The sequence below is a fragment of the Apteryx mantelli genome, chromosome 1 (assembly GCF_036417845.1).
Source record: "Apteryx mantelli isolate bAptMan1 chromosome 1, bAptMan1.hap1, whole genome shotgun sequence".
NCBI classification, from domain to species: Eukaryota; Metazoa; Chordata; class Aves; order Apterygiformes; family Apterygidae; genus Apteryx; species Apteryx mantelli.
Genome location: NC_089978.1, coordinates 206,477,446 through 206,504,767, shown reverse-complemented (window position 1 = coordinate 206,504,767; position 27,322 = coordinate 206,477,446). Strand labels below are relative to the sequence as shown.

General features: G+C 46.1%; 2 protein-coding genes and 1 long non-coding RNA gene across 3 annotated transcripts in view; 1 reads left to right on the top strand and 2 right to left on the bottom strand.

Moving 5' to 3' along the window:
• Nucleotides 1–11,215, bottom strand: part of LAMB1 (laminin subunit beta 1) — a 45,462-nt gene extending 34,247 nt beyond the window's left edge. The window contains exons 1-7 of the mRNA XM_067316151.1: nucleotides 11,051–11,215; nucleotides 10,718–10,887; nucleotides 7,839–7,974; nucleotides 5,620–5,693; nucleotides 2,831–3,019; nucleotides 2,657–2,720; nucleotides 1,129–1,331 (exon numbers count right to left, since the gene is read on the bottom strand). Of these exons, the coding sequence (XP_067172252.1) occupies nucleotides 1,129–1,331; nucleotides 2,657–2,720; nucleotides 2,831–3,019; nucleotides 5,620–5,693; nucleotides 7,839–7,974; nucleotides 10,718–10,887; nucleotides 11,051–11,087 (873 nt within the window). The 5' untranslated portion in view covers nucleotides 11,088–11,215. The remainder of the gene's footprint in view (nucleotides 1–1,128; nucleotides 1,332–2,656; nucleotides 2,721–2,830; nucleotides 3,020–5,619; nucleotides 5,694–7,838; nucleotides 7,975–10,717; nucleotides 10,888–11,050) is intronic.
• LOC136995390 (uncharacterized) lies at nucleotides 9,910–13,840 on the top strand. Its single transcript, XR_010886969.1, has 3 exons — nucleotides 9,910–10,307; nucleotides 12,593–12,643; nucleotides 13,185–13,840. It is a non-coding gene; the product is annotated as an uncharacterized lncRNA (long non-coding RNA).
• A 2,639-nt stretch (nucleotides 13,841–16,479) lies between these two features.
• LAMB4 (laminin subunit beta 4) overlaps nucleotides 16,480–27,322 on the bottom strand; it is a 51,926-nt gene continuing 41,083 nt past the window's right edge. The window contains exons 27-34 of the mRNA XM_067316162.1: nucleotides 27,066–27,271; nucleotides 25,215–25,418; nucleotides 22,952–23,096; nucleotides 20,917–21,124; nucleotides 20,129–20,267; nucleotides 19,710–19,886; nucleotides 18,523–18,676; nucleotides 16,480–17,009 (exon numbers count right to left, since the gene is read on the bottom strand). Of these exons, the coding sequence (XP_067172263.1) occupies nucleotides 16,870–17,009; nucleotides 18,523–18,676; nucleotides 19,710–19,886; nucleotides 20,129–20,267; nucleotides 20,917–21,124; nucleotides 22,952–23,096; nucleotides 25,215–25,418; nucleotides 27,066–27,271 (1,373 nt within the window). The 3' untranslated portion in view covers nucleotides 16,480–16,869. The remainder of the gene's footprint in view (nucleotides 17,010–18,522; nucleotides 18,677–19,709; nucleotides 19,887–20,128; nucleotides 20,268–20,916; nucleotides 21,125–22,951; nucleotides 23,097–25,214; nucleotides 25,419–27,065; nucleotides 27,272–27,322) is intronic.

Below are 27,322 nucleotides of genomic sequence, written 5' to 3'. Positions count from 1 at the left end.
TAAAAATGTAGCCATAAAAAATTGTCCTTCTTTCCTTACTGGAACTAATGCATGAATAAATGCTTTCACACAAGAACAAGGGGAGCACAGTTCCACCCAAGTAATCCCAAAAGCCTCTTGGAGCTAATAATTAGCTGTTGATTAGCTATTAATTAGCTATTAACATGTATCTAGTTACAGCAGCATGCCACTTCTAGCCCAGCGCCTTTTTTTGAGTAGCACCTTGGTTCTTGGAGCCTCAGTAAAGATAACAGGCCGCTGCATCTTGGATGGGTTTTATCTATCGAAAGGGTTCAGCACGCACAGAACTACAACACAGACACACACACGACAGTGTGACAGCTGCTGCCTTCAACGACAGGGACTATCAGCGCTACAGCCATGACTTTCGCAGGAAAGCCAACCTTGCTGCCACTCGGGTGGAGAGAGACGCTCACGCCGAGCAGCAGACTGTACCTGCTTGCCAGTGTCCCACGGCCACCCATGCACCTTCCCATGTGCCTCCATGTTTTCATCCTGTTAATAGCTCACTCATTAACAGGAGTCCTATTACTGCTCAAATCATGGGGACAACCAGAGCCCAGACGGGACGTGCCACTCGCACAACAGCATACAACCCAGGCAGCAGGGTTTTCTTTGAGAGCCTGCTGTTAATTAATTATGCCTTCAGCTATGCACACTGATGGTCCACCTCTCAGCTGATAAGGATCCAAACAAGTGCAGGTCTTACTTGACTCAGGAAGGTGTTTCAGCCCTTAACACCCTTATTTACGGTCACTCTAGGGCAACCAAGTCAAGCAACAGACTCATCTCTGGCTGCACACAGGTAATTCTCCTTCTGCATTGCTGCCTTTAATTTCATCAGTTCTTTAACATAATTAGAAAAGGAAATTCAGGATGCTAAAATAATTTTTAACTTATCTGAGCTCTCTGTGCTTGATTAACACCAATAATGACAGAAATATTCACTGATGAAGATCATTTTAATGGTTTCCTTGCTTGGTAATCATGGTGGGGGAAGAAGCCAGTCCCTGTCGTCTTCCTGCTTTAATGTCTTTATGTCATTGCTCAGAGATTAAGAGAGGCAAAGTCAGTCAAGGTTTTGCGGAGAAAAGTGTGAATATTTACCATTCCCTCCACCTCTTCATTGAAGCCGTCCACCGGCGCACACTCGCTGGCATGTCCGTAGCAGAAACAGTTCCCGCGAACCACCATGTCGTAAATGGCATAGTAGTACTTCTCCCTGATCTCCATCCTTGAATCCAAGAGATTATCTCCCAGTGTGTGCAGCTTGATGAATTTGACTCTCAGATTTGTGATCTTTAATAGGTCTGCAGGGAACACCAAGAAAACCCATGGTTTTGAATCATTTACCAGATATTGCACTGAACGGGAGGAAGCCAGGAGAGCAGCAGCCTGAACAACGCATGACTTCCCAGACCACGCTCTTCCTGAGAGCCCATCATATCAGATTGGATTTCTGGGCTCATATACTAGACATCACTGAAATCACATCACTTCATATTCCCAAATTCCAGAAATTGCATTGATTTACTACAGGTTAATCACTATGTAAGTTAGTTTAGACCTGATATTAAGGAACTGCTGACAAGGAGACCAGGTGATTTAAGAATTATGAGTCTTTTGGAAAAAAACTTGGTTGAAAACTAGACACAAGTGTATTTTTCTTCCTTATATGCTCAATTTTCCTAGCTAACGTTATATTTTGCTGAAAGATGTAACAACCTATCACTAACCAAACACAAAGTAAAAGTTCTCACAGGATAATTTGTGGGAAGACAAAATTCCAGTAATTAATTCAATCTACTTGTACACTTGATGTTATTAAGCCTGTGTTTTCTTACAGGCTTGAAACTGGGCTTGAAGTAGCACTTTAAGCCAATGAAAGCACAGTATCATAGTTTCTCCTTTAAAACTTTGGTTAAAAAACATGCAACTGATATAGCCACTAGCAGATACTCTTCTATTTCAGTTATTTTCCTCTGCTCCAGTTAACTTGACACTGAAGGACACTAACTGAAACTAAGAACGAAAATGAAATTCAAGGTCAGGTTTAAGGCCAAACCCTGCAGTTCCCTGCTCAGGCCAGGTGCCTAATGAAGATCTCTTTTAGCCGCACTACAGCAATGTAACTGCACGTCTGCATTCCTTGATTGTAATGACTGTAAAAAGATTGTTACGTTCATTTTTGGTTTACAATCAGATCTGTGGGGACTCAGTAATACCAAGGGCAATCATTTAAAAGTCATGACTTAGATGTTCTACATAATAAAACATAAAAACCTTGATTTTAGCTAGAAATGCAAAATGATATAAATATTTTTGTAGTTCTATTTATTTGTTTTATGAACACTGCACAATTAGGGGATCACAATAACTGCCCGATCAATGAAGAAAAGGACCAAATACAATGATATGTGTAAGAACAATCACTAGAGTTGACAACACTGTTCCTTACTTTCCCAGGAGATCACTGTCTGAGTCAGGAAGAAAAGCCATACTACAAATAAATTAATCTGATTTCAAAATTATTTTCTGGGTTAATGCATGACTCTTTGGCTTATTAGCTTTTAACAGTAAGTAAATAAATCCAGAAATGCTTTCAAATGTGACTGGAAGGTAACTGCATACATACTTTGAATCCTTGGACTGTATGGATCTTCAATTCTAAAAGCAGGATCTAAAACACGATATATTACCTGGAGGAAAAACAGTAGAATGAAAGACTCAGCTTTAAAAATAAGAGAATCTGAATTTGTATGGAGAAAAGTCTATATGAAAAATAAATTTAAAAAAAAAACACTCTAACCTCTCCCTCAGTTGAAGGTTCAATGTCAGAGTATCGGGAATCACAAATTATATCGTCCACTTTCTTCATGGGTCCAGTTGAAATTCCAGGAAATGAGCTCTCACAGTCATATGCAAAATACCTATATATTTGCCATGTTTTCCCAAAATCAGATGATCTTTCTATTAGCATTGCAGCAGGACGGAATGTCTAACAATAAGAAAATCAGAAGAGATTGTATTCTATTCATTACCACTTGCGTTTACGTTCAGCACCTATAAGTATGAGCAATTCATATGACTGGATTTAAGCTTTCTCTCTCTGCACTGAATATTTCCAATATTTGGCCGTTCATCCTTTACTACTGATATTCTACCTTCTGCTCAGAGGCAGCTCACCACCTTCTTTGAAATTAACCGCATCAAACCAGTCTATCTTTAAAAAGATGGCATTTAGTTTTCCAAAGAACAAGCTGTTAAATACGCATATAACCAACAAGCAAACTTCTACGTTTCTCTGATTCCAAATCCCTTTTCAAAATTGCAGGTTGAAGTAGGGCATTAGGGAGACAAAATGATGTTTTCTACTCTTTTTAGAAAGAAATACAGCCTCCTGGGTTGCTGTAACTCCTCACTTCATCTCCCGCCTTCGGAGCTGGTGGAAACCTGATGGGCCCCATCCCCTGCCCCACTGGGGGGCTTGGGCAGAGCTGGCGACCCACGTTCAGGGCTTGCTGATTTTCTCAGAAGTTCTTGCTGAGCAAGTTCTCTGGGATGCACAGAAAAGGCTTAATGTCCCTCTCTCTCTGTCTGTCCACTCTACCTTTCAGCATGCCCTAAGAGCTGTCCTCTGTGTTGCACTAAGGAAAACCTTCCTCTTGAAGGAGACCAAGATGTTCAGCTCATGCATTCCTACAGCGTTCGGCTCCCACGTGTCCCAGCGACCCTGCTTGAGCTGGCTTTGACCAAAGGCTGGCAGGCTCCATTTGTTTCAAACAAACCGCCTTCCTTCTTAGCTACATGTATTCAACTCAAGAAGAATTAGGTACTGAGATATTTTAAAAGATTTTTAATCTCTACCCTTTAATTTAAAAATCCTATGATGATCTTGATGTTTCAATTTATGAACTGCATTTCAAAATGCAAATATCAATTTAACACCCATCTTGCACCAACTGGGTAATGCCAACAACAGCCTCTTCATCAGTTTTACGTTTTCAGACAGGACGCTCAAAGAGCCAAGCACAAAAACACTTCTGTCACAGCTGGAAGGAAAGTTTTTTCTGCTTTCTGGTTGAAAATATCTTACAAATATCTTACAAAGAAAAAACGTAGCAGCTCAGAGGTGAGGCAGCTCAAGTGTGAATCCCACAAACGTAGTCAACAAATCACTATTAAAACCGTCCTTCCCTGGCAGGCCTCCCCCCGGTGCCCCGCAGCCCTGTCCCTGCCAGCCCTGACGGCCCTGGCATGGGCCGAATCCCTCCCGCGCTTGCCTCCTTGGCCAGCCGTGTCCTCCCTGCCCCAAGCTAATGCATGTCCCCATCCACCACCCCCTCTCTGGCCTCGCTTCAGATGGTCATGCCTCCCACCTACATTCGGTTTGGAAATCCTGACACCAGCAAAAATGCGCACATGCAACATCTGCACCTTCCACAGCAGGTTTCACGCGGGAACAGTCTGCTGAGCCCTCTGTGCTCGGTGCATCTGCCTGCCGACCGGCCGAGCCACCAGCTCCACACACGTCTTGGGGGCACGGTAGGTTCAGCCAGAGCCTGCGCTCACATGCCCGCTGCACCCGCGTGGATGGCCACGGTCCCCATCCCCGTGTCTGCTGCTCCCCGCAGTGGAGCAGTCCCTGGCTGGGGTGGCAGAAGAGGACACCGTCCTCCCACAGCCACCATGCGCTGCTGGAACGGAGTTGGGCAGGGGGAGACACCCAAGATAACAACGCAGCAGAAAGCCAGCAGCTCTCCTCGAAAGCCAGCAAGTAAGACCAATTTGTTCATGTGCGAAGCACGGGGATTGGGGCTGCAGAAATGCAGTCCCTGCAACCTCAGCTGAAGGTTGCCACAAGCATTTGCCGTGATTTAGGACACACGGGAGATAATCTGCCCTTCCAAGACATCTGTTTGAACAGAAACAAAGCCACTTTGTGTACAGATGTTCGTTCTTCCTGAAGACCTTTCCATTTGCCAAAAGAAAACTGATACCAAGGCCAATTTTTTTTTTTTTAAGGAAAAATCCTTGCTACCATATGATTTTGCTAATGCTCTTCTAAAACACAAACACTACAGAGAGAAACAAACAGTGTAAAATCCACCTTTGGTGCAATTCCTTCTGCCGCCTCTCACACTTGGAAGTTTAAACACAAGTCACAACTCTCCCTTCCTACCCGACTTCAACAGAAGTTAATGGTTGACAGCTCCAAAATTCAGGCAAAATAGCTCAAACAAAGCCCAAATCCCAAATATCAAATGGATGTGAATGACAGAAGAGAGCTCTCATCTCCTTGTGTTTCAGGAGATTTGAGTTTATCCAAAGAAGGTGTTATCTATGCATCCAGAGTATCTAATAAAAATGTGAAACTAGCAGTCTCTATGCCCCTCCCCTGCATGCCAACAGTATTTTAAGATGAACCTTTTTAAGTCTGTTTCTTCATATGGGGATTTTACAGTATTTTATCTTACACATCCTTGTTGGTCCAAGGAAGGAGGGAAACGGCGAGGTGGGTCACGCCGCCCGTGCATGGCGAACGGGGCACTAGCGAGTGCTCCCTGGAGGTCTGAGACAACGCTACGGCTTCCCTACCTTGAACGTCATAATGAGATGAGTGAAATGAAATTCAGCCTCCAGGTTCAGCTGTATAGTCACGTTTTCCAGACCTGCAGGGGCAGAGAAAAGAAAACAAGGACACCCGTCAGCCTCCACACCAAAATTTCCCCAGAAGCTCTTTGCTCTGGTGACAGACCCTTTTCTTTGTCGTTAGGCTCTGCTGTACTAGAGCGATACACGGGTTAGTGCTAAAACTGGGGCTGGGGAGGACCTGCTCCAAAGGTTGCTGGGAGGACCGAGGACCTGCTGAAGGCTGTACCACACATGGGATAATCGTGCCCATCGTCTGTGGCAAACACTTCACACCCGAAGCACAAGACCAAAGCGCCCTTACGCCCAGTGGCTGGTAAACCTGAGGATGCAGGAGGGCAGACCTCACCGGTGACCCCAGACTGTCCCCACACACTACAGCTCTTCTCCTAGCAGCAGATCCACCACTGTCTGCAGTCCTGACACCCCAAATCTCACCGTTTGGGAGTATTTCCCATCCTTCTTCCCCGGCTCTGGACTCTCCTATCCATCCTAAGGCAGTAACACTGCCTTTTTTTTTAAGGAAAAATCCTTGCTACCATACCTTGCTACTTTACAGCCTGTTTTGAAATACTCCTAATCCAGCTATCACATCAGTGCCTGCCTGTGAGCAAGTCATGGTTTTCTGCTTGGTGGCACGAGGTGACACAGCTCTGCTTCACACCTGGCTCCAGCTCTATGGGCATCAGCGGAGGACAGGAGCACAACCATGCTAATTTACCCTGGCAGAAACTGATGGATCGGTTCTCACTCATCACCAAAGTCTTCCTCTGACTGGTGACAAGCAAGAGGTTTTCCAAGCCATGCTGTATGACTACATATGGTGAAGGACTCCATACGGAAAGGAAGAAAAACAGAAATATTATTTTGTCATGTGAAAAGACCTCTCAAAACAGCTGGATACTAATTACATTGTGGTTAGAAATATATAAAAAAAAATCAAATAATATTTACAGAGGGGAGGAAGAGTAAGAAATGAAAAGAATAAACCAATAAAAGGCTCAAATTTTCAAACAGCTATAACTTCCCGTGGAATATGCAGCAATGATCCCTTCTGCTGTATGCTTGAATGAAAGAAAACATGAATTGGACAGAAAGAATCATTTGTTTTTTATCATTGAAGGACATTTTCATGACCTTATTAGCTAAGAACTGCCAAGCTGCCAAGCCAAGCCTGTTGCAAAAAACATGAATTATTTGGAATGCCAGAAGAGAATCACTGGAGACAAGCAGCTTGTTAGCTTAATCTAAGTGGTTAAAAAAGATTTAGCGAAAACCTTTCTTTACTGGGCAACAGAAACGTTGCAAACATTACCACGCTATTTTAACATACAGCAAGATAGCTACTGCCAAATACACTTACAGAAATCCCAACTTGTCCGTCTGGCTTTAGGAGCTATCTCACGGGTTTTAGGGTAGGATTGCTGTCTGAGAAAATCTAGACTCCTTATTTTGTATATCCTGGCATGCCAAAAGCATAAGCATAAAAGTAAAAGGAAGGAGCACAGGAGTAAAGGACAGAAAAAGGGTTTAAAAAAAAAAAAAGCCACCAAAATAATGTGCCTTTTTTCCTTCCCACTCGCAGACTTGTTTCTTGTGCTCACTTTGTTGTTCGGCAGAGGAACTGGGGCGAGGGGAGCCCGGCAGCTTGCGCAGCAGGAGAGGCTGGCGGTGCTTTGCTCCTGCCGGGGGCAGAAGGGCGGGGGGCCGGGGGCCGAAGCCGAGGCTTCGCCATCCCTCAGGCCCCTCTGCGGCGGGCGGCCGAAACCCACGTCCGCACGCGTCCCCGTGCCGGCGCCGGCAGAGCTGCTCCGGCGGTGCTGCTGGGGTATCTGCTCCTGGAAGATGCTCCCGCTCCCTCGGCACCGACAGCGACGCTGGAGCCAGCGCAAAGCTTTTCTCTTTGGGGAAGGCTTGTTCAGAAGCGCTCGGACAGCTCTTTCCAGCACTCCTGGAGAGTTCGCGGGACTTTGTTCAAAACAAGCGAGCGCTCCAGCAGGCACAAAAGCAGCCAGTTTTACTCAGACCTCTGCTAACAGCAGGATCCCCCACACAGCAGCGGTAATTACCAGGCTTGAGATAAGAGCAAACACCTAGGTAGCCTGAAACAAAGGAAGGCAAAGCAATCCCCAGCCCTGCAAACGGTTCCCAGACTAATCGCATACCATTTTCTGACTGCCACCAAAGCTTCAGGCGATTCGGAGCAAACGTGGTGACCACGTTTTCAATACGATGGCTATCGGGATTGAGAGTATCATGGAAGGGATCCTCGGAGTCACATATGAAACATTTTTTGTCCTCCTGAAACAACAAGATAATCAGCTTTACCTATTTTATCCAAAGGGCAATAGTTGTTTCCTGCAGATAAGAGTATTTTCCATCAGTATCACATTCCACTCATTTTGCCTGCCAGAGGCATCAAAGGTATTTTTTTTTTAACCGATAAAGTGTATTTACCTTTTTGAATTAAATGCAAATTGCAAGCCAGATGGAAAATATGTCAGGAATTCAATAAACTTTAGTTTTATGAGAAGTGTGTTTTCTATCTAAATTACAGTTTCAAGAAATCTCTTTCAGCAATACATATTCCCTCATAGAATTTAGAATCAAAGTCAACATTTATGGAAAATCATTGACTTGACTCTGTATAAATGCACACACACAGGAAATTGCACCTTCAAAAATCTGTGTGAAATTATGTTGGCTTTTAGGAGCTAGCTTGGAAATTAAGTTCTCCCTATGACAGATACCTCCAGGGAGGTTCAATGCCCCTCGAGGGCCCATCAGTGCTCTAGTGTCTGGGTCCTTTCAGCACGGGGTTAACTTTACTCTGAACCCAGCATCCTTACACCTGGGATTGCAATCTCCAGCTACGCATGTAAACCCAGTTTGCAGTCACTACAAGATGCATCCATTAAAAAACAGTTGGGTACAAGTCTGGCATGTGCCTGTTTGAAAAGCTGGATGCTTCTTCACCAGAAGAACAAAAATCTATCATGACTGTTTTGATGAACAACACTATTTTTACGCTGCAGTAATGCCTAAAACTACCCCATTCTAATTTTGCAAGGTAGGATGCAAACCTAGCAAAAAGAGTGTTCCTGTCCAAAGGACCTCACGATCTGACAGACTGGAGGGGGCAAAGGAGGGACAGCACGCGAGAGCTGGTCATGCTGCAGCCAGGGAGCCCCAGCAGCTCATCGCTGCCAGATGCCGTGGCGGCCTCGTCCCGCCGGCGAGGCAAGGGAGACCCACGTGGCGCTTTATCACGCGAGAATGTGCGAGTGGGCAGGTCTGCGCCACACGCTTTCCACTTCACCCATTTCAGCTTCGGTGGTGGCATGCCGCATGCCAAATCCTCCCAGCTGGGCAGCCTGCACCCACCAGCCCCCGCTCCTGAGGGCCACAACCGGGGCTGGCACCCACAGCGACGCGTCCCCTCTCGCATGCTCCAGACTCCTTATGCTGTCCCAAATGGGAACTGCCTCGTGCGAGGACTTGCTCCTTCTCCCCCCAAAATCCCCAAAGGCCCAATCCTGCAAAGCACGCGGCATGTTCAAACCCATGGCACTAGGAGGACGCTTGGCATCTGCCTGCACGCACAGTCTGACGCATTGCTTCACTGGTACGGAAATAACCAGGGACATACCAGACTGACACAGAAATGCTGGCTGCAGGACTGGGAATAAGGGCACATCTGAGCTTCTCAACTGGTGCTTTTTATTGTGAAATGCCCTGACACTTCAACAGTTTGAGACAAAAACAACAAAATCAGGCCTTTGTTATTTTGTTCTGCAGAGATGCTAATGTTGTTAAAGAAGTCCTGCTAAGATCAGTGCTGACACACGCCAAAAATGCTCTTCCAAAACTCACTTCATGTTAAATCAAGTCGTACTGCAAGAAGGCAAGAGCAGTACAGTAAAACAAACATGTGAGTGCTGCAGGGGAGAGATTAGGTGACTCCGGGACATGAAGGGACCAAGTTTTATAGCTAGCTAAGCAGGGCTCTTGTTGGCAGTAGTTTTCCTTCGAAGTGACAGAACTCGGTGCCATTGTCTCCACAGCGAAGGCAGCCGGAGATTATACCTTTAGTTTCACTTTAACCGAGCTCCCCGTACAATTGATATTTTATACTTATCCATCACCCGTTCCGCCTCGGAAATAAGCTCCTTGCAGCTTACAGATTAAAAACCTTTGTGCTTTCCACAAGACGCCCTCGACAACCTTATTTGCATCCCTTCCCTTGGACCTCATACAAACGTAATTATATTGTCAGAGCGGGGGCCAAAACATCAACCCGCGCCCCAGCCCCGCTCCGAGTCAGGAAGCCGTCTAGACGGCTCCGCGCAAGGCGGAGAGCAGCACCGATTGCGCTCGCCGCCGCACATCCTTTCTCGTTACCTCGGCTAACGAGGCGGCCTCGCAGGCGCAAAGCCCCGGGGCTCCCGGGCGCCCAGCGCTCCCGCCGCCGCCGGGCCGCGGCCCCCAGCGCGCCCCCTCCCCGCCCCAGCGCGCCCCTCCGCCGCGGCTGCCCGCCGGCCCCGGGGAGGAGACGGCTCCCGCGACGCAGACCCCGCGCCAGCCCCATCCGCCCTGCACCCCACGCCAATGCCGTGCCCCACACCATGCCCCAGGTCAGTTCCGCGCACCCCACAGCCCACGCCGGGGCCATGCCCCGCGCCCTGCGCCCCACGGTACCGCTGCGCCCCACGCCCTGCCCCGCGCCACGCTCGGTCCCGCAGCGCAGGGGGGACGAAGCCCCGGGCCCGGACTCCCAGCGAGGTGGCACCGCGCCGCGCGCCTGCCCCACCGAAACGCGGCGGCACCCCGGGGGCCTCCTCCCCCCGGCGCCGGGCACGGCCCTGCCCTGCCCTGCCCTGCTGGCGCGACCCCCCGACGTGCGGCCCGCGCCCCCCCGCCCCGCCGCCGCCGGGCCCCCTCCCGCGCCGGGCGCGCCGGGGCCGGGGCCGGGGCCGGGGCCGGGGCCGGGGCGCGGTGCCGCCGTCGGGCGCCCCCCCTCCCCCCCGCCGCGCCGCGGTCTCACCTGGAGGTGGCTGACGATGCAGTAGGGCTCGGGCTGGCGGAGGCCGCACGTGGAGGAGGCGGAGAGCCGCGAGGCGCGGCCGATGAGCAGGTCGCCCGTGGCGGGGTAGCAGCTCCCCTCGGCGCAGCCGTAGCTGTACTCGGGCTCCTGCGCCGCGGCGGCCCACAGCGCTGCGCGCCCGCGGAGGGGAAGGGAGACAAGGGGGAAGGGGCAGCGCGGTCAGCCGAGCCGAGCCGAGCCGAGCCGAGCCGCCCCAGCCCCGGCGGCCGCCCGGGGGCTCGCCCTGCCCGACGGCGGCGGCGCGGGGACGGGAGCGCGGCCGGGCGGCATTACCGAGGCAGCAGCAGAGGTGCACCTGGAGGCGGCCCATGGCGGGACGGGACGGGACGGGACGGCTCGGTTCGGCTCGGCGCGGGACCCGCTCCGGAAGCGCCGGTCGCTCCCTCGGCGCCGCCGCCGCAAGCTTTAGCGCCGGCTGCTGCACGCAGGCGCCGCAGCCCGGCTCCCGGGAGCGGCTCCGCGCCGCCGGGCGCCCCCGGCCCTCCTCCTCCTCCTCCTCCCCCTCCCCGCCGCCCCCGCGGGGCCGCGCCGCGGCCGCACGGCGCGCCCGGCCCGACGGCGGGGCGGGCCCGGCCCGACCCCCCGCCCCGCTCCCCGCTCCCAGCTCCCCGCGCCCGGGGCCCCGGACAGGGGGCGGCGGCGCCGTCGGGGGTGAAGCCAGCCCGGGGCTGGGCGAGCCGGGGCGGCAGGGACGCGGGGCCCCGGCAGGCCGGAGGGGTGAAGGCCGTCGAGGGCTGCCCTAACGCGGGTCCAAGCCGAAGCCAAGCGCGGGGGCGCGATGCAGAGGGGGCTGCGGCTCCCCTCGCCCCCGGGTCCCCGCAGCCCGGCTCCGGGGGTGGGTGGCAGCCCCCGGCGGCTCTGCCCCGTCTGCTCCCCGGCCTTGGGAGTGGGTTTTGGGAAGCGTCCAGGGCACTCGCTTGGGGGTCGTTGCCCTCCCTTTGCTGGCGCAGGGAAACAGCGTGAGAATGGGGGTTTTGACCCAATCCTGCCTTCCGGCTGCGGGGAGCCAGTGGGGCAGGGGGCGAGGACAGCGGGCGGCAAGGGGAGGGCGAGGGTGGGCAGCGGTGGCAACCGGCCGCCCGCCATCGATCTCTGCCCCACATCGATGGCTGGGCACCGCGGCCACTTAGATGGCAGCTCAAAGAGCTGTTTCCCTGCACCACCACGTTGCCTGTGAATATAGTATGTTTATATTCGTGCTTCCCGTACATGGCTGGGCCGGGCCGCGAGGCTGGTTCTCATTAGCGTAGGCGCCATGGCCTGCCCAGAGACCAGCGGCAGCGAGACGGTCCGCTGTGAGAGCCGAGCCCCTGCTTACTTTAGCCCGAGCTCGTTCGTCTTCCTCCCCACAGTCTCTGGGAAAAAGGCGGGCGAGAGTGGCTGCGAGGGGCGAACGGTCACCTCCGACCTGCTCCGGCTCTTCTGACCTAATTATTAAATTCCTTGGGCTCCGGCAAGGGGCACCCGGGCTTAATCATTAGGCAGCAAAGGTCGCTCGGGACCGAGGGAGAAGTTCTAGTAGTAAATAAATGCTGGCGAGCAGTCATGGGAGATGGGAGCGTTCGCCCTGCTGCTGTGACTGCTGCTCTCAGAAAACGGTGAAGAAGGTGGGAAGGAGGCGCGGAGGGTGAAAATGAAAGGTTTCCGTGGTCCAGAGGCTCCTTGAAGAGCGCAGCCCCAGGTTTGCACATACGTCACTGGACGTCTCAGTCCGTATGCGTGAGGTTTGCTTGCACACGTGTAACACGTAAGCACACCTGTAAAGCTTTGCCAGGTCGGGGTCCCTCAAGAACGCTTTGCCCTTACTGTTTGCAGGCCCTGAAGGAAACACGCTGCGGTCTGTCCATCTCACAAAACCCTTCCGAGGTAGGTAAATATGTTCATTCTCGTTTGACAGATGGATAAGCAGAAACACAGATACCGAGCAACTTGCCCTAAAGGTTAAACACCAAGTCTGAAATATAACCCGGGACTGTCGATTGGAGAACTGGTGGGTCTGTTTCATTAAAGGCATCCAGGAGATTAAACCATTTTAGCTGAAAAAGCAGGGATTGTTATTCTAAACCTCTTTAGAAACGTGGTCTTTTAGAGTCACAACACTAACTCAGTTTCACAACCCTGTCATATAAATCACAGCCTGGCTTATGTTTTTAGATCAATACTTCAGTATAACAAACATATTTGTCCTACTAGAAGAAAACATTTTGCTATACTGTGGTTAGAAAGCTCCACCGCTAAAAGAAAGGAAGGCAGCAGTGTTCTGCAGCACTGCTACATGTGAGCGTGCAAGGACAGACAGTGCATTGTTTCCACTGCGCTTTTTCTGTCTCATGCCTGTGTTTTTTCAATTTTTCAATTTTTAGTGAAATTTTCTCCACCTTTTCCTTCCTGTTTCATACTCTTGTAGAATGGATATCCTCCGCTAACTATAAAAAGGGCCAAACTTGCCCTCCCGAGGTCCTTGCTGCTGTGGTTAGCTGCCCAGGTCGCTTGCATTTCAGGCTTGTGTGTGCCCCGGCCGGCGCGAGGTGCCGCAGCAGCGAGTGCCGGCGCAGCGTGGGGAGCGCAGCCCACACGGGCCGCGGTGGCCAGCGGGGGTATAGTCGTGGCTGCGCTCCGGGGAACTCAAACCCAGAGGAGATGCTCAGCGGTCGGTGGTGAGGCCCAATGAACTTGTCTGTGTCCATCCCTTCCGGCAGCGTGTGAGATACCACGACATTACGAGAACGAGCGGGGGTATTTTAACTTCACTGATTCTTCAAATGATAAAAATAAAATTTTGTGTCATGTCCTATCCCTGTTTGGTGAAGTGGCTTTACAGCCTGGGGGTGTCTGTATTTCTCTTGCTGGGGTTGGAAGCTTTCTCAAAGAATCAAAGTTCGAAATTGCCTTTGACACCAGTGGAACCCAACGTATCTTCTGTTTTCTTGTAACACTGCAGTGATTGAATACCTAGCAAATAGAGCTGAGATCATTTCTGATTACATATATCTTCGATTATATGTATTTTTGGTTAAATGTTATTTGTCATTTGATTAAATGTTGTCGAAGTCAAAACAGTCTACCGAAACATATTGATTTCAATAACTTTTTCAATAAACAGTTTTGTGAAGTCACTTCCAAACACAAGAAAGAGAGCTGGGGAGAACTAAAAATAGGTATTTTTGATCCAGGTACAGCATTCTTACACAAACCAGGTTTGTGAAAACACTTCAGAAGTTTTTGTGCCACTTCCAAAGAGGAATGATGCATATTTTCAAACCTCAGAAGTTGTCACAAAGTGGAATTGGTGTCCTGTAGCCACTGATTTTGTCAGGTCTACGGGGTTTGTGTGCTCATACCATACTTGGAGGAATGTATGAGCTATGGGACTCCTCACTGACCTCCTTCTTCCCGTTCCTTCTTTTCTTACAGAGCTTTTTATTTCCTCCCATAGACCTCCTCTGCCCAGGCCTGTTTAACTGCCTATGTTTACAGTCTTTTCGTTTGTACAGCTTGTTGAAAGCCACATGGCAACCATCACACTGACAAATTCAGCTAACAGTTGTTGGAAGAAGTTGGAAGAAAATTTTCAACTTTCTGCTTGTGAATTTAGATTTTTAGAGCTCTGAAGGAAATAATTTTGTTTTGTAGTCAATTACGATTTTTATATAAGAGCTTCAGTTTACCTGTTTCAGATACAATGTAGCAGACCACCTTTACACCTGCAAAAATCTGAGTTCCCTTTCCATAGCATTACATAGAGAGGCGTGTGAGCAACTTAATAAGTTGTGTACTGACTAAAGCAGAGGTGCTTTATTTAATTATGTCAGAATCAATCTAACATATGCTTGTCCTTGTTTACAGTCTAGTAACTTATGAAGAAGTCTTGCACCTCACAGATGATTTTTTTTAAGTGCTAAAATTCAGAAAAAGCTAAACCACAAATTATGTGCATACCTGCATTCAGATGTCTTTGTTAGATTATATCAAAGTAATAATTTGGTTCCATCATTTTTACAATGGAAGCTATTATATGGGTAATGCATGTTGCACGTAGCCCTGGAGCACAGCCGGTTTGAATTGTAGGAATATCTCTGAAATCTCATCTAGGCCAGTAATTCCCTGCAAGCCCCGCACTGCATATGAATGCTACTTTAGCTCTCATAAACACAGGGTGATAAGTAGGGAGGTTTTATCTCCTCCGGACTGAAACAATGCTTGCTTTTAGATAAGGACTGCTTGACACATGCTCCTGGCACTCGGACATGTAGCTGCGGAGAAAACCGCATTTTACAAATGCAGTGGGGCTGCAGCTGAACTCGCTGCTGCGAGTGCTGCGTAGTGCTGGGTAGTGCTGGGTTGTGCTGGGTTGTGCTGGGTTGTGCTGGGTTGTGCTGGGTTCCTCCTGGAAACTGCGTAAAGTACATAACGGACGGGGACATTCACCCCCATGTCTGTGAGACACTCAAGGCAGGAATTATATGACTGATTTTCCCTGAGGAAAAGCCAGTGTTAATCTGCTCAGCTTTGTGCAGGAACATGAAGTAGCACGGCTGGGATGTTGAAACTGGGGTCTGCCTCCCTTTAGCCTTTTTAAAATCTTAGCCCTTTTCTAGCATTTACTTAACTTCAGTCGCCTTTCTTGAAAAAAAAAAAAAAAGGTAAGCTTTCTAAATGAAAATTAAGGACTGTTCCTGTGTTCTTTATGACGGCAAGAAACTACTGTGTGAATCCCAACTTCTGTGAAGTGCTGCACGCGTGCAGGTAGGGAAGAGCTGGAGAAACAGTTTTTTCAAAATTCATGGCTCTTTGGATTTACTGCTAAAACATAAGTGCTGCAGTTATTCTCAAGTTATTGGTTGCATTAATGGAAAGTGTGGGCAACCCCTTATGAGCAAAAGAAAAAGTGATATTTCTGAAGCATTGTTTAGTGCTGCTGAGATCCTGCTTTCATTATGATTGTAGTACTTTTAAGAAACCTAGTTCAATTATGGATCAATTAGACCTAATGCAGTCTTCCCTGCTTCGGATCAGCCTTTTCACTGTGGGTTTAGGAAGCACAGACGTGTGCTAAGGCAGCCCTCAGTGTGTTGGTCTGCTATTACATTCCTTGTACCGTGCAATCAGGCACTGCAAAAGCTTACTCCCAAATGGGGTGCTGCTTAAAATTTCTTCTGGGAAGAATTGCTCTGTGTAGAACAGCTGGAGAATCAGGCATACCCTGCTAATAGCTGTGACATCTTTAATGTGTGACATTGTAAACTGCTATTTCTTTTATTTTCACATGGGTTAAATAAATTAAACTAAATGAGATTTTGGCCAAAGCACGCAAAAATACCACCTGGAAAGGTGCGTTGACAAAGAAACGATCTCAGAATTGGTTTTGGTGTTAAAACATCTGTGCACTGCCATCCAGTGGGCACCGGAGAATTTGCTTCTCTTTACCCCCCTCCCAGCGATGCGTGGAGCTGTGTGAGTTTCAGTGAGCCCAGCGGGCACCCACCACATGGTCCAGGGTTACTGATGAAGCCTTCCCTGCTCTGCCTCAGCAAAAGTGAAGGGGATGGAGAAAGGACAGTACCCTGGAGACAACGCTGCCTGTCAGTAGGGATGCTGACAGAAGCACACAGCCCTTCACTGTGCATCGCCCCCTCCCGTCTCCAAGCAGTCCTGCGTCACCATCACCAAACAGGCATGGTAGTGGCACAGCTGCATGTCGGGTTTTTGAAGGGTTCAACAGTAAGACATAGGGTGTCAATAGATTATAGGTTTGTTGGGAGTTTGTCCTTGAGACCGTTACCTGCAGCTGTATGAGATGTCCTCTTTGTGCATTTCCAGGCCCCTAGACTGTGTACAGGAGTGTATTTTAGAGTTCCCTCAAAGACTGCATCCTGATTAGTCAATCAGGTGTTTTATTAGAAGGTATTTCCTATTTCCATATCAACTCAGCTGGACTAAAAACCAAGAGAAAGTTACATTGCTCCCTATGCCAAAATACTGTATGCGCCTTCAGATGTATTTACAGAGGACAGCCACTCCATGCTGGGAAGTTCAGGAAGTGGTAAACATGGAGAATTCAGGTTCACTTGATATGATGGTCTGCTCAGACCCTAACTTTTGCATGTTGCATACTTGCTTTCCTGCTCAGTGATTTCATTTTTAATGGCTATCACTTGTTCCTCTAGCTGTCTGAGTTGCTCTGCCTTGTCTTGTTTGGTTTGATTCAGGTCCTGGAGCTTCTTCTCCAAATCTGTAAGAGTAAAGTGACATGTAATGGTGAACATATTTGTTGTGTAAGTAAAATCCAGGGTTTAACAGCATTTTTTCCCAATCAGTTTTAGAGGCAATAAGCCCATTTCAAATGGAGAATGTTATATGTGTAACTGAAGGGAAAAGTCTGGCTTCTGGATTTTGAGAGAAACGTGACAGTCTTAGAACAGTTCATTTCTCAGCATATGCTTTTGTCCATCAACTGTGATGGTCCAGGACACAGAGCTCTTAAGCATTTGGTTTAAATGGAAAAACTTGGAGGAACAGTGTGTCCATTGAGGAATGTAAAGTCTGGACAGTTTGGGCATAATAGGTTAATGCCACCCTCTTTTACAGAGATGATTCTACTGGTCCCTGTGAAGCTACACGAATGAAAACATACCGATAATGAGTCAAAACCACATTATTCATGGCTTACGTTTCCAATGCACTTATCACCTGGGCATTTGGAATAGCTGGGATGTTCTTAATGGTTCTTCTCAAGGTATCTGCTCAAAATGAGCAGATCCTGTCCTGAAAAATTTCCTTCCAGGATGGCATTTCTGTTTCAGTTCTGTTTAAATGATGCAGTAATTTCAGATGTTGAGTCTGGTAGGATCCTAGGCCCTACAGGCAGAATTAGGTCCCCTGTGTGCAATTACAGGAGACATTGTGGAAGTTGGCTTGTGCCGCCTTCACCTCTAGTGACTGTCTAAACCTGCCTGTCAGGCTGTGATGAAGGAGCTGTGCGGGTACTGCTGCAGGAGCCATGGTCTCTACTACCCCATAGCCCCTTCTCCCTCTCTGCTATAGCTCGGCAGGTCCTGTGCATATGAGCTGAAACCCCCAAGGAGGTGAGTGGGTGAAGATACTAGACTGTGGACTGATGTGCCTGGGGCACGTATCTGAGCTCTGCTGCCCACTGTGGGACACGGATGTTTTTCTACTTGTTCAAACAAGCCAATATTTATACCTCTTTTTTCTGCTGTTGCTCAGAGATATGTCTAAAAGGGAACAAGGATAGACTGATGAAGAAAGGCTACCTGGCAGGTCTCTATTAGCATGAGTCATCACTCAGATAATGTAAGAACAGACAGAACAGGGGAATGATTTAAGGTCCGAATGCCCAAAGCAAGTACATAAATCAAAGCTCCCAGCTAAATCTGCAGCTAAGTTTTTCAGAATCCATTTCTAAGAGCCTTAGACGAGTTATGCAAGTTTTGCACTTTTCCCATTATTAAAATTGCCAGAATTAAATCACTGCAAGACCTTGGGTGGGCACTTTTTAAACTCTGCTTATAGCAACCAATTTATATCCAAAAATGTACATAAGCCCAATCAATTTAGCTACTTTTAAACTGTTCAGGTAGGTTCAAGCAGGGGTTTTCACCAGTTAAATTGTTTTAAAGCTGATTTCAGGTGAACTTAGTCTGTTAGTGTCTGTAGGCAAAACTTCCAGTTTAATACATGACTTTCACAATTTTCACTGCTTGCTATGGAAGTGAGAACACCACCTGTTATTCTTTTGATTTTTTTTTCAGTCTCTTCAGCCAGTTTTTCTGCTTCTTCTTTCAGCTGTTTCACTTTCTCTAACATTACTTTTGGAGGTCCTTTGGCTTTTAGCTTCTCTTGAAGAATGGTGTACTTTCTTTTAATGTCAGCAAATTCCTGTAACAAAAACCCATTACTTAGTTTAAGAACATCTAGCATTTTACAGTTAATCTGGCATACTGAAGGAGATTTTTCTACCTTGTTGCATATCCTATTTGAGCCAACTTTCAATCTCTCATTCTCTGAAATCTTAAAAAAAATCCGTAATGAGTATACACTGAACAAAGCTTCACAAAACACAACAGAATTCAATTAAAGCAAACTGCCAGTTGAGCAATCCAAAGCATAAAGGGGGCTGAGGATGTAAAGGAAATATCATTTAAGCTTTTCAAGGCTTATGCTGTTTTTTACTTCTTTTGATACAGCTTTTCTGTAAATTTCATTTTTGCCATGAGGCTTAATTCAAGTTTAATAAATAAGCCATAACATACATTTTTTTACATGTTTAACAGTAATAATATTTACTGACTGACTCCACCCATGCTGATTTAGGTTGCCGTGGAGGCTGCAATTTGGATTTCTACTGCATTTCTTATAACCTGGAAGCTTAGTCATGCTCTGCCTTTTGAGCTGCGGGAGCCTGGTTCTCCTCACGCAGCATGCTAGCAAACTTCTAGCTGCCTCAATGCATTCTCAAAAATCGGAGCTATTAAAAAGCGCCCAGCCAACCAAAAACTCCGTGCAACTCCCACAGCAGTTTTCTCTGAAGGAGAATGGCACTAAATGAATGGTCAGACTGCTTCCATCATACATATTTTAATATCTGTTTTTGTGATTTGTTCTGTTGTGTTTATTGGTGCCCATGGTGACTATGAGTCTTATACACAGTGCAAGGAAAAATGTCATGGAGTAGCCAGACAAATGTATGTGTTTTCTTTCATTCAAGCTAACAGAATTGTTATTTGCTAGACACCTTAAAATAAAAAAGAAATGTTTCTTAGCCTGTGGTATTTTACACTGGGTGGCATAACGAAAACTTTAACACAGTTTTGAGGAGAACAGAGTAACACAATTACACTTCTGAATCAAAAGTACCATCAAACACATAAGGAATAATTTTTTTTCTTTAGTATGTGACAGAATGGCTTACAATATTGATATTCTGAGCTTGCTTGTTTGCTGCTTCTGCCCCTGCTTTTGCATTTGTAGCTTGATTCCTGCTCTTCATCATTTTCATCTGCAACATGGCAATTTCATCTTCCATCTCAGATTGTTTTGCTGAGAAGTCATTTAGTTCATCACTTGTCTTGTTCACTTGATTCTGAGCCTAAAACAGAACAATTGGAAGCTGTGGTTTTTATGCCACGTCCATCCAACTTGCAGAGTTTAGCAATGAAGGAGAGATTAATATCAGCTGATAACTAGAGGAGCCCCTTAAATGCTATGGAATTGATGTTGTAACTGAGCCACATTCTGGTTTTGTTTATTTTACATTTACATTGGGGAAACTTTGAGACCTTTTTCTAAAATGTATGTAGTAAGTAAATTAAAAGATGGACAGCAAGATACCTGTGAGATTTGTGTTCTGATTCCTTGTATCTCTTCATTTAACTTTATGAAAGTGCCTTTGGAGTGTCCTTGGGAGTTCGCAACATTTTTTAGTGTATTACTAATTTCATTCACAGGTGGAAGAGCTTTTGCTGCTTTGCTAAAGCGAAAAAAAAAAAAAGTGTGTGGAGACTGAAGAAAAAGACATTTCAGATCCACCCACACACACATGTAGAAATGTTCCCTTGAGTCCAAACACCATCCATTAAAAATTGTGGTTCAACAGCTGGCAAAGCAAAACATCAGTAAGGGATCTTATCTGTGAATATATCAGCTAACATGTTAATGGTGAGGTTTGAGGCTGCAGGCTACCTGACAGCATACTGCTATTAGGGAAAGCTCACTTAAAAGGTGAACATATTTTCTTCCTCCCCAATTCTTGTTGGTTCTTATCATCCCTATTTAAACCTCCCAGTGAACCAGATATAATGATCCACCAGGTCCCATGTGAAAGTAAGTAGCTGCTTTGGCTTCTTGCACTCTGCTTGGTGAGTTCAGCAGCTGAGGAGCCAAGAGCTCACAGGAGCCGTAACCTTTTATAGCACGTCAGCTCTGTGCAGCTCGAGTGGTCATGGCTCATTACTGCTGGAGAGGCCCTTGCAGAAATGGCAATATGAAATCTACTGTAATCTGAACTTTCTTTCCAGTGTTATTAGGATATTTAACTGCCTGGGATATGGAGCAGCCTTATTGTGCACAGTGCAATTTCAGCTGGATTTATCACATCAGTAAGAGAATATTCTACTCACTCGGCTTGTTTTGCCTTCACCAGTAGCTTCTGAGCTTCTTCCATTTTTCTGTTTCTCTTATTCACATTCAGTTTGTACTTCTCACAGTAGTTCATAATGTTTCTGATTTTGTCAAGCATGTTTGTTAACTCTTGTGGGGTCAGGGGAAGGTTTATTTGCAGAACATAGTTTGCCACCTTCTCGATGTCCTCTGGAGGTGCACTCTCATCTTTAACAAAAACAGAGTTTAGAGTATTCTGAAACACATCCTTTTTCCCAGTGAAATGTAAATGATCATTAGGGTTGTCTACCTATTGAGATATGTGGCAGAATAAAGCTGACAAGCACAGCAAAGGGGTAAGAGAATTATCTCTAACATTTTGTAATTTAATATTATGTTTCCAGGTACTGCTATTAGTGTTGTCAGAGCTGGCTAAAATAAGGATTTGAACCTACTTTGAATTGGGTTATTAAAATTCTGATTTAGAACTGAACCCATGGAAGGTTTTACATCATCACTCAGCACAGCTAGATATGTCAGAGCCCATTTCTCCCTCGGCCCTCAGATCAAAGCGGCGCTGAGGAGACTGTGGTGTGAATGAAGCTTTCCAAGCCAGCATGCAGGTGTAATCCCTTCCCTGGAGTCGCCACAATATTTTAAAAGTGGTTCCTTCACTGGTTAATGAGAAAGGCTAACCTACATGAGAAAGTTGGGTCAGACTGAGATAGGATGGGAATTTACAGTAGAATAACCATATTTTGACAACTCCCCTTAGACATGACTTCCTCCTAGTTCCACCTTTGCACAGTGGCACAGTCACACTGAGCTAGAGTGGTTAATGCCTTGTAAAGAAGTCTCATCATCGCTTCTCGTTGTACCCACGTCCCATTGTAGATGAGACCTTGGGTGATAAAGCAGTTGAAACACATACTAAATGTTTGAACTAATGCTGCAAAATAACTTACCAAGAATTAAATAATAGACATCTACAGGGCAAACAGTAGTACATTCCTGAGAGTTATTTTCTGTAGAAATATGTCAATGTACATTATAGCAGATTTAATGCATCTGTAAGCATCTTAGCTGCTACAGTTCATAAATTTTAATTTACAAAGCAAAAATTCATGCATAAATGTTTTAGAATTGTTAGAAAGTAAATGCTATATTTATACTAAGAAACATAAAAGAAGAGCCAAAGACAAATTTGGCAATCACTACCAAATAAAATCTTAAGGCCTTAAATGGAGGTTTTCCTCCAAAATCAATAAAATAACTTAAAGGTTCCTGAACAGAGGAAATCCTCTATACTCAGCCCTCGCTCCCTCACTGCTATTTGGATGGGGAGGTATGAATACCAAAGGACTGCCAACATGCAGTCCTTACAAAATTATGAGATCAGCTATATTCAAGCGATTAAAAAAATACTAACACATTTGACACTTTTAACACTCCTTTTATGCACATTTCTTAAAAGAAATCTTAGGGTCTGTCTCTTAACAAATTTTTTCACAAGAGTGGAAAAAGTTTTAGGTACATATGGTTGTTTTGTTATTTTTAATGAGAGCTGAAGTTCTGCTGGAATCCTTTGATTCCTCAAGTTACAGCTTTATGGAGAAGATGGAGCAGTATGTCACTTTGTATCCTAATTCCCACGCTCCCTACTGAGAGCCTCTATTTATGGGTCTGGAGGAAGGGGATGGAATAACAATTTGAGGATGTATTGGACATGCCTGGACATTATATACTATCTGAAATTACATCAGTACCACTTTATTCAGATAAACCAGGAAGCGAGGGAATTACTTGTATGTTTCAAATTAAGCAAATGAATAAAAGATGACACAACAGATCTATGGGAAAATTCATACAAAATACTGTCATCTGGGAGAAAGAAACACTATAAAAAAGGAATTGAAAAAGATTTCTCAGATCAAGAGATAGACAAGAAATTAGATAGGTATACAACTAAATCCTTTTCTGGCTGTGTATCATGCTATATTATACTGGAATATATCAAAGAAAAATGAGTCAGAAAGAACTTTTTTGCATATTTACCTAATAAGAAGGCTTTTACTTTTCTGATGAACTCCTTAGTGATCTCCTGGTCAACTTCAATTTGATTCTTAGCTCTCTCTAGTTCCCCATTTAATTGTGAGCCTTTCAACTTGGTGTCTTCTGACATTTTTCTGATGCTTTCAACCTGGAAATATTTTTAGAAATAGCAGTGCCTGTCTCTGGAGATTACATACCATTGCTTGGCAAGTTGAACTCTGACACTAAAATAATTGTGATATGATTCTCAGGTGGAATCACTTGATTCCAAGAGTTGTGGCTTTGGAAACATCTTAGTAGAAGACCACTTTGGGGAACTCCAGAAGTTGTTACATCATGGTCTTCATCTGGCCTCAGAGCAAAGCCTAAATCAAGCATTTTTTTTCTCTCTGCAAATACTGCTAAGCCACAACCCCTTCTATTTCTAAAGGAAGGCACTGGCAGCTGTTTTCTACTGCAGTTTTGCACTGTGTGAGTGAGGCGATTCAGTAAAGAAAAAGGCACATAATTTCATTTGCCTTTTCATGTTGGCATTACTGTTAAAATTATACTTCAGGGGAAATAAGTAAGAAAGGCAGGGTTTAAAGGTTGTGTTTCAAAGCTGCATTTTGCCATTCAATTTGTGTTCCTGATCATTTAACTGAGAGCTTTAGTTTAATTATCAAATTCTAACAGCAATTTGCTTTGTTCGGGGCTACACTTTGCTTTAGGGAAATGCAGAGGTACTGCTTCTCTGCGGTCTGCACAGGGAGGAGATTCATGGTTTCCCTGTGCAACAAGAACAACAATGATGTTTTTATTTCTGAAACATCTCAAAACACTTCCTGCACATTCACTGGTCCTCACCAGTCCCGCTCCACACATCCCTGCCAGCAGCAGAGCTGGACCAAGGCTGGTGAGGGCCAAAGACAGTGGCCTGGCAGCCTCCCGCTGCCACCTCCAAGAGTGGCACCCGCCTTTCACCGTTATCTCTGCTCAGCCTGGAGCCCAGACGTGCGCCCCGATTGCTCATTTCTAAACCCATTAGCTGTAATGCTGTGTCATGTGTATTTTAAAAGGAGGCAGTGGATGCCCAGGCACCCTGGAGGGACAGAACAAAGTCACAGGAGAATTCCATTTCTGTTGGAAAATGTTTTTTGCCTGTAATTGCAACAAGCGTCATCTCTGATTGTTAATGAGAACAAACTGTCTTTACTGTTGCTTTGGGATTTGTCTGTTTTGCTTCCTTTGCACATGTTGCATTGGCCACACTTCGCTTGAATTATTTCCACTGCTACTGTGCATTACTTGATGCCCTTCTAAGCACCAATGGGGAAGGGGCAGAAAAACTTTGGATTGAAATTATTTGCAAAAATTCTTTAAAGGCAAACATAAGAAAAATACGAAGTTATATAGGTTGAGTTTAATGCTGTGCATAGCAGTAATCCCACTGCAATAAATGTGAGCCGTACTCAGGCTACTGACAAAGAGTACCGTTTGAATCTTTCCCAGTAAGAATATAGGTGACACTAGCCTAACCTCACCAAATACCATAGGTACAGAGCACCATGGCCAGTGAGATCTTGGCAGCTGTAGGGGAGAGTAAGGTATAACTAGTAACTAGTCCCTTAGTGGGACTGGGATCTAACACCTCCAGCACTGAACCGTGCTATGTCTACAGGGTTGGGACATAGTTCATCACTAAGCCACTGTTCTCTGTCAAAGGAGCAGGGGAGTTTCTCTAGGGTTGGGGGCTTATACTGCATCTTTCCTCATTTTAGCTGTCTACAAGTTAGCCGTCCAAATCTAAACCAGCCATACTTGCAGTGTGAAAAAACCATACACCTTCCAGCAGTGACTACTGCATCCTCAGATATGTACCTGATAGTGAGAAGAAAAAGCTGGCGCTGCCTGTCTCTTTCCACTAATTATAAAAGGAGCATAGAGGACTAGCTTAGATGCCGCCAGTTCCCTCCCCATGCAGCAAGGTGGCAGGAATCGCACCCTTAGCACCTTGTTCAACATCAGGAATGTGTTCTGGAAGTGAGCTGGGCTTTTCTGCTTCTCATGTCTGTGCTCCAGACAACTTTTCCTCCCTAATGGGACAAAGCAGCAGAGGAAGAGCCCACTTGTTGAAGGTAGCAGTGCCACAGGAGATGTTCAGCTCCCTGGATTTTGAGCATTTTAGCATAACTGGGCTTATGGACAGGACACTCCATGAAGGGATTGCCCCATTTCCCATCCTCCATCCATACCATTGAACAAATGTAAGTTTGATATACAGCACCTGATTCTCAGGTTCCTGTAGTTGAGTAGTCAAGTTTTTTAATGACACAGCAGTCTCCTCAGCTTTCCTGAATGCCTCTGCAGAACGAGGAAGAACTCCACTGCAGCCTGGGCCACCACACTGCTTGAGTCCATACCTATCTTGGCACAGAGCTCCCCCACATGCTGCTGTAACACACGGCTGATTTCCTGGCACCCCACAGATCTACAATAAACAACATGTTTGTGTCAAGAATCCTCTGTGGTTCTGAGATACACTCTTAGAGGAAGGAAGATGTTTAATGTCACATGAACATTGAACTTTATATGGGGATTTTCCCTGAGAGGGTGATCCAAAGGTGCAGGCTGACTCCCAGTGACAAGACCCCCTTCCTTGACTTAAAGGATGCAACGGCAACCCGTGGCTCCAAGCATCTCCTTGCAAGAGGCATTTGTTGGGCTCCATAAGCTTCACTAAGACACTTGCTTCACTCCTCTATGGCAAAAGTGCTGAAACAGTCCCCTGGCCATATCCAGCCCAAGGATATGTCCTAAAGGATCCAGATCACCTCTCACACTACATGGTACCATATCACCATCATGCAGGTCTTACTAGGGCACTCAGCAAAGATTCACCTGACAAACTGCACATAGCTTTATATATATAGTCGATGCAATGAAAAAGCAATTGGCCAGTTTTTTGGTTTTTTGATACCAAAAATTTGGTATCAAAGAAAAACACTAAAGCCATTTTTGGGTGTGGAGTGGGGGATGAGGCCTTGTTTACAGGCAAAATGTAACTAAGAACTGCCTCCTAAGGGGTGACAGTCATGAAAGTAATGAGCAGTTTGGGTTACCAGGTATCTATTACCTATGATGTAGTCTTGCCAGATGCTGGCTCTTTGGAGTCATTGGAAAGAAAATGTATGGTAAGCAATCCTTGATACGAACTGTGGGAAAACCAGGGTCTGGCAGCCCTGTAGAGCCAAAAATTTTGATATCTCATCCTTCTCTGGAACTTTGGGAGCATAATGGACTTTCTCATCTTTGGTACAGCTAAGTCCATTTTAGGCACCATACTTATCCAGTGTGATTGTCTCACATCTGGGTACAACTGTGACACACATGAAGTATAAAAGGGCCTTATTTGTGTGCATAAGCCATGGTCTAATCAGCTTTTGTGAGGATTAGTTTGACTGCAGAGCATGGTAGAATCTACCCATGAGAATCAGGTTTATAGACAACTGAATTTTAGTCAGTTGTGTGACATGACTTCATATGTATTGCAGACAGGACCTTATTGTCCATACAGGGTACTCATGAACTCTGTTATGCAAGACTCAAAAAAAAAAGAATGGTTGAATTGATCCTATAGGGCTAAAACACTTAGATATTTTAACATGGATAGTCAGACTGAAGGCCTAGACAGATTCTCTCTTCCAGGTCTGGCAGTGTTGGCTGAAGATGCTATCATTACTGCCTAGCAGGAGGTTATATCCCTTCCCGTCCCACAGGTGATGCAGAGGATCGTGTGAGCACCCCTCATCCACTCCAGGGCAAAGGTACCCAGCTTAGTTTAAGCCACTGATGAAGGTGTTTGGGCCTCATACTTTACCCTTAAGTGCTCTTGAGACTAGAGTGCTTAAATAGCTCCTTCTGCTGGGTCTGCTGTGGGAGCAATGGCTCCCAGAAGAGTGGTAGTAGCTAGCACCTGACAAGTACAGCGGTTTCTAAAGTGACTGCATGTCTGTGCCAGGGAACTAACATTTTCCAGATTTGAAATGCATGTAAACATCCTTTTAAAATAAAAATTACTAACAGCAGCTAAAATGAGATTTTTATTTAGCTCCCATTAAAAATCCATAGCACCTACCTTTTCATTCAAGTTTTGGACGTCGGGGGTCTTGATAACCTTGAGTTGTTCCAGCACATTGCTTTCTTTCAAGGCGTGATCGTCCAGCATAGCAAGTACACTGTCTCTGGTGTACTCTGAATATCTTACGATAGGGATTGTCCCACTGGTTTTCTTTTCAGCCAACAATGATATTTCAAAGTGTTTCCTAATGTTGCTGGTAGTCTCTATAGGAACAGAAATAATGTTTAGTACAGACTGTATTTTGGTTGTATTAA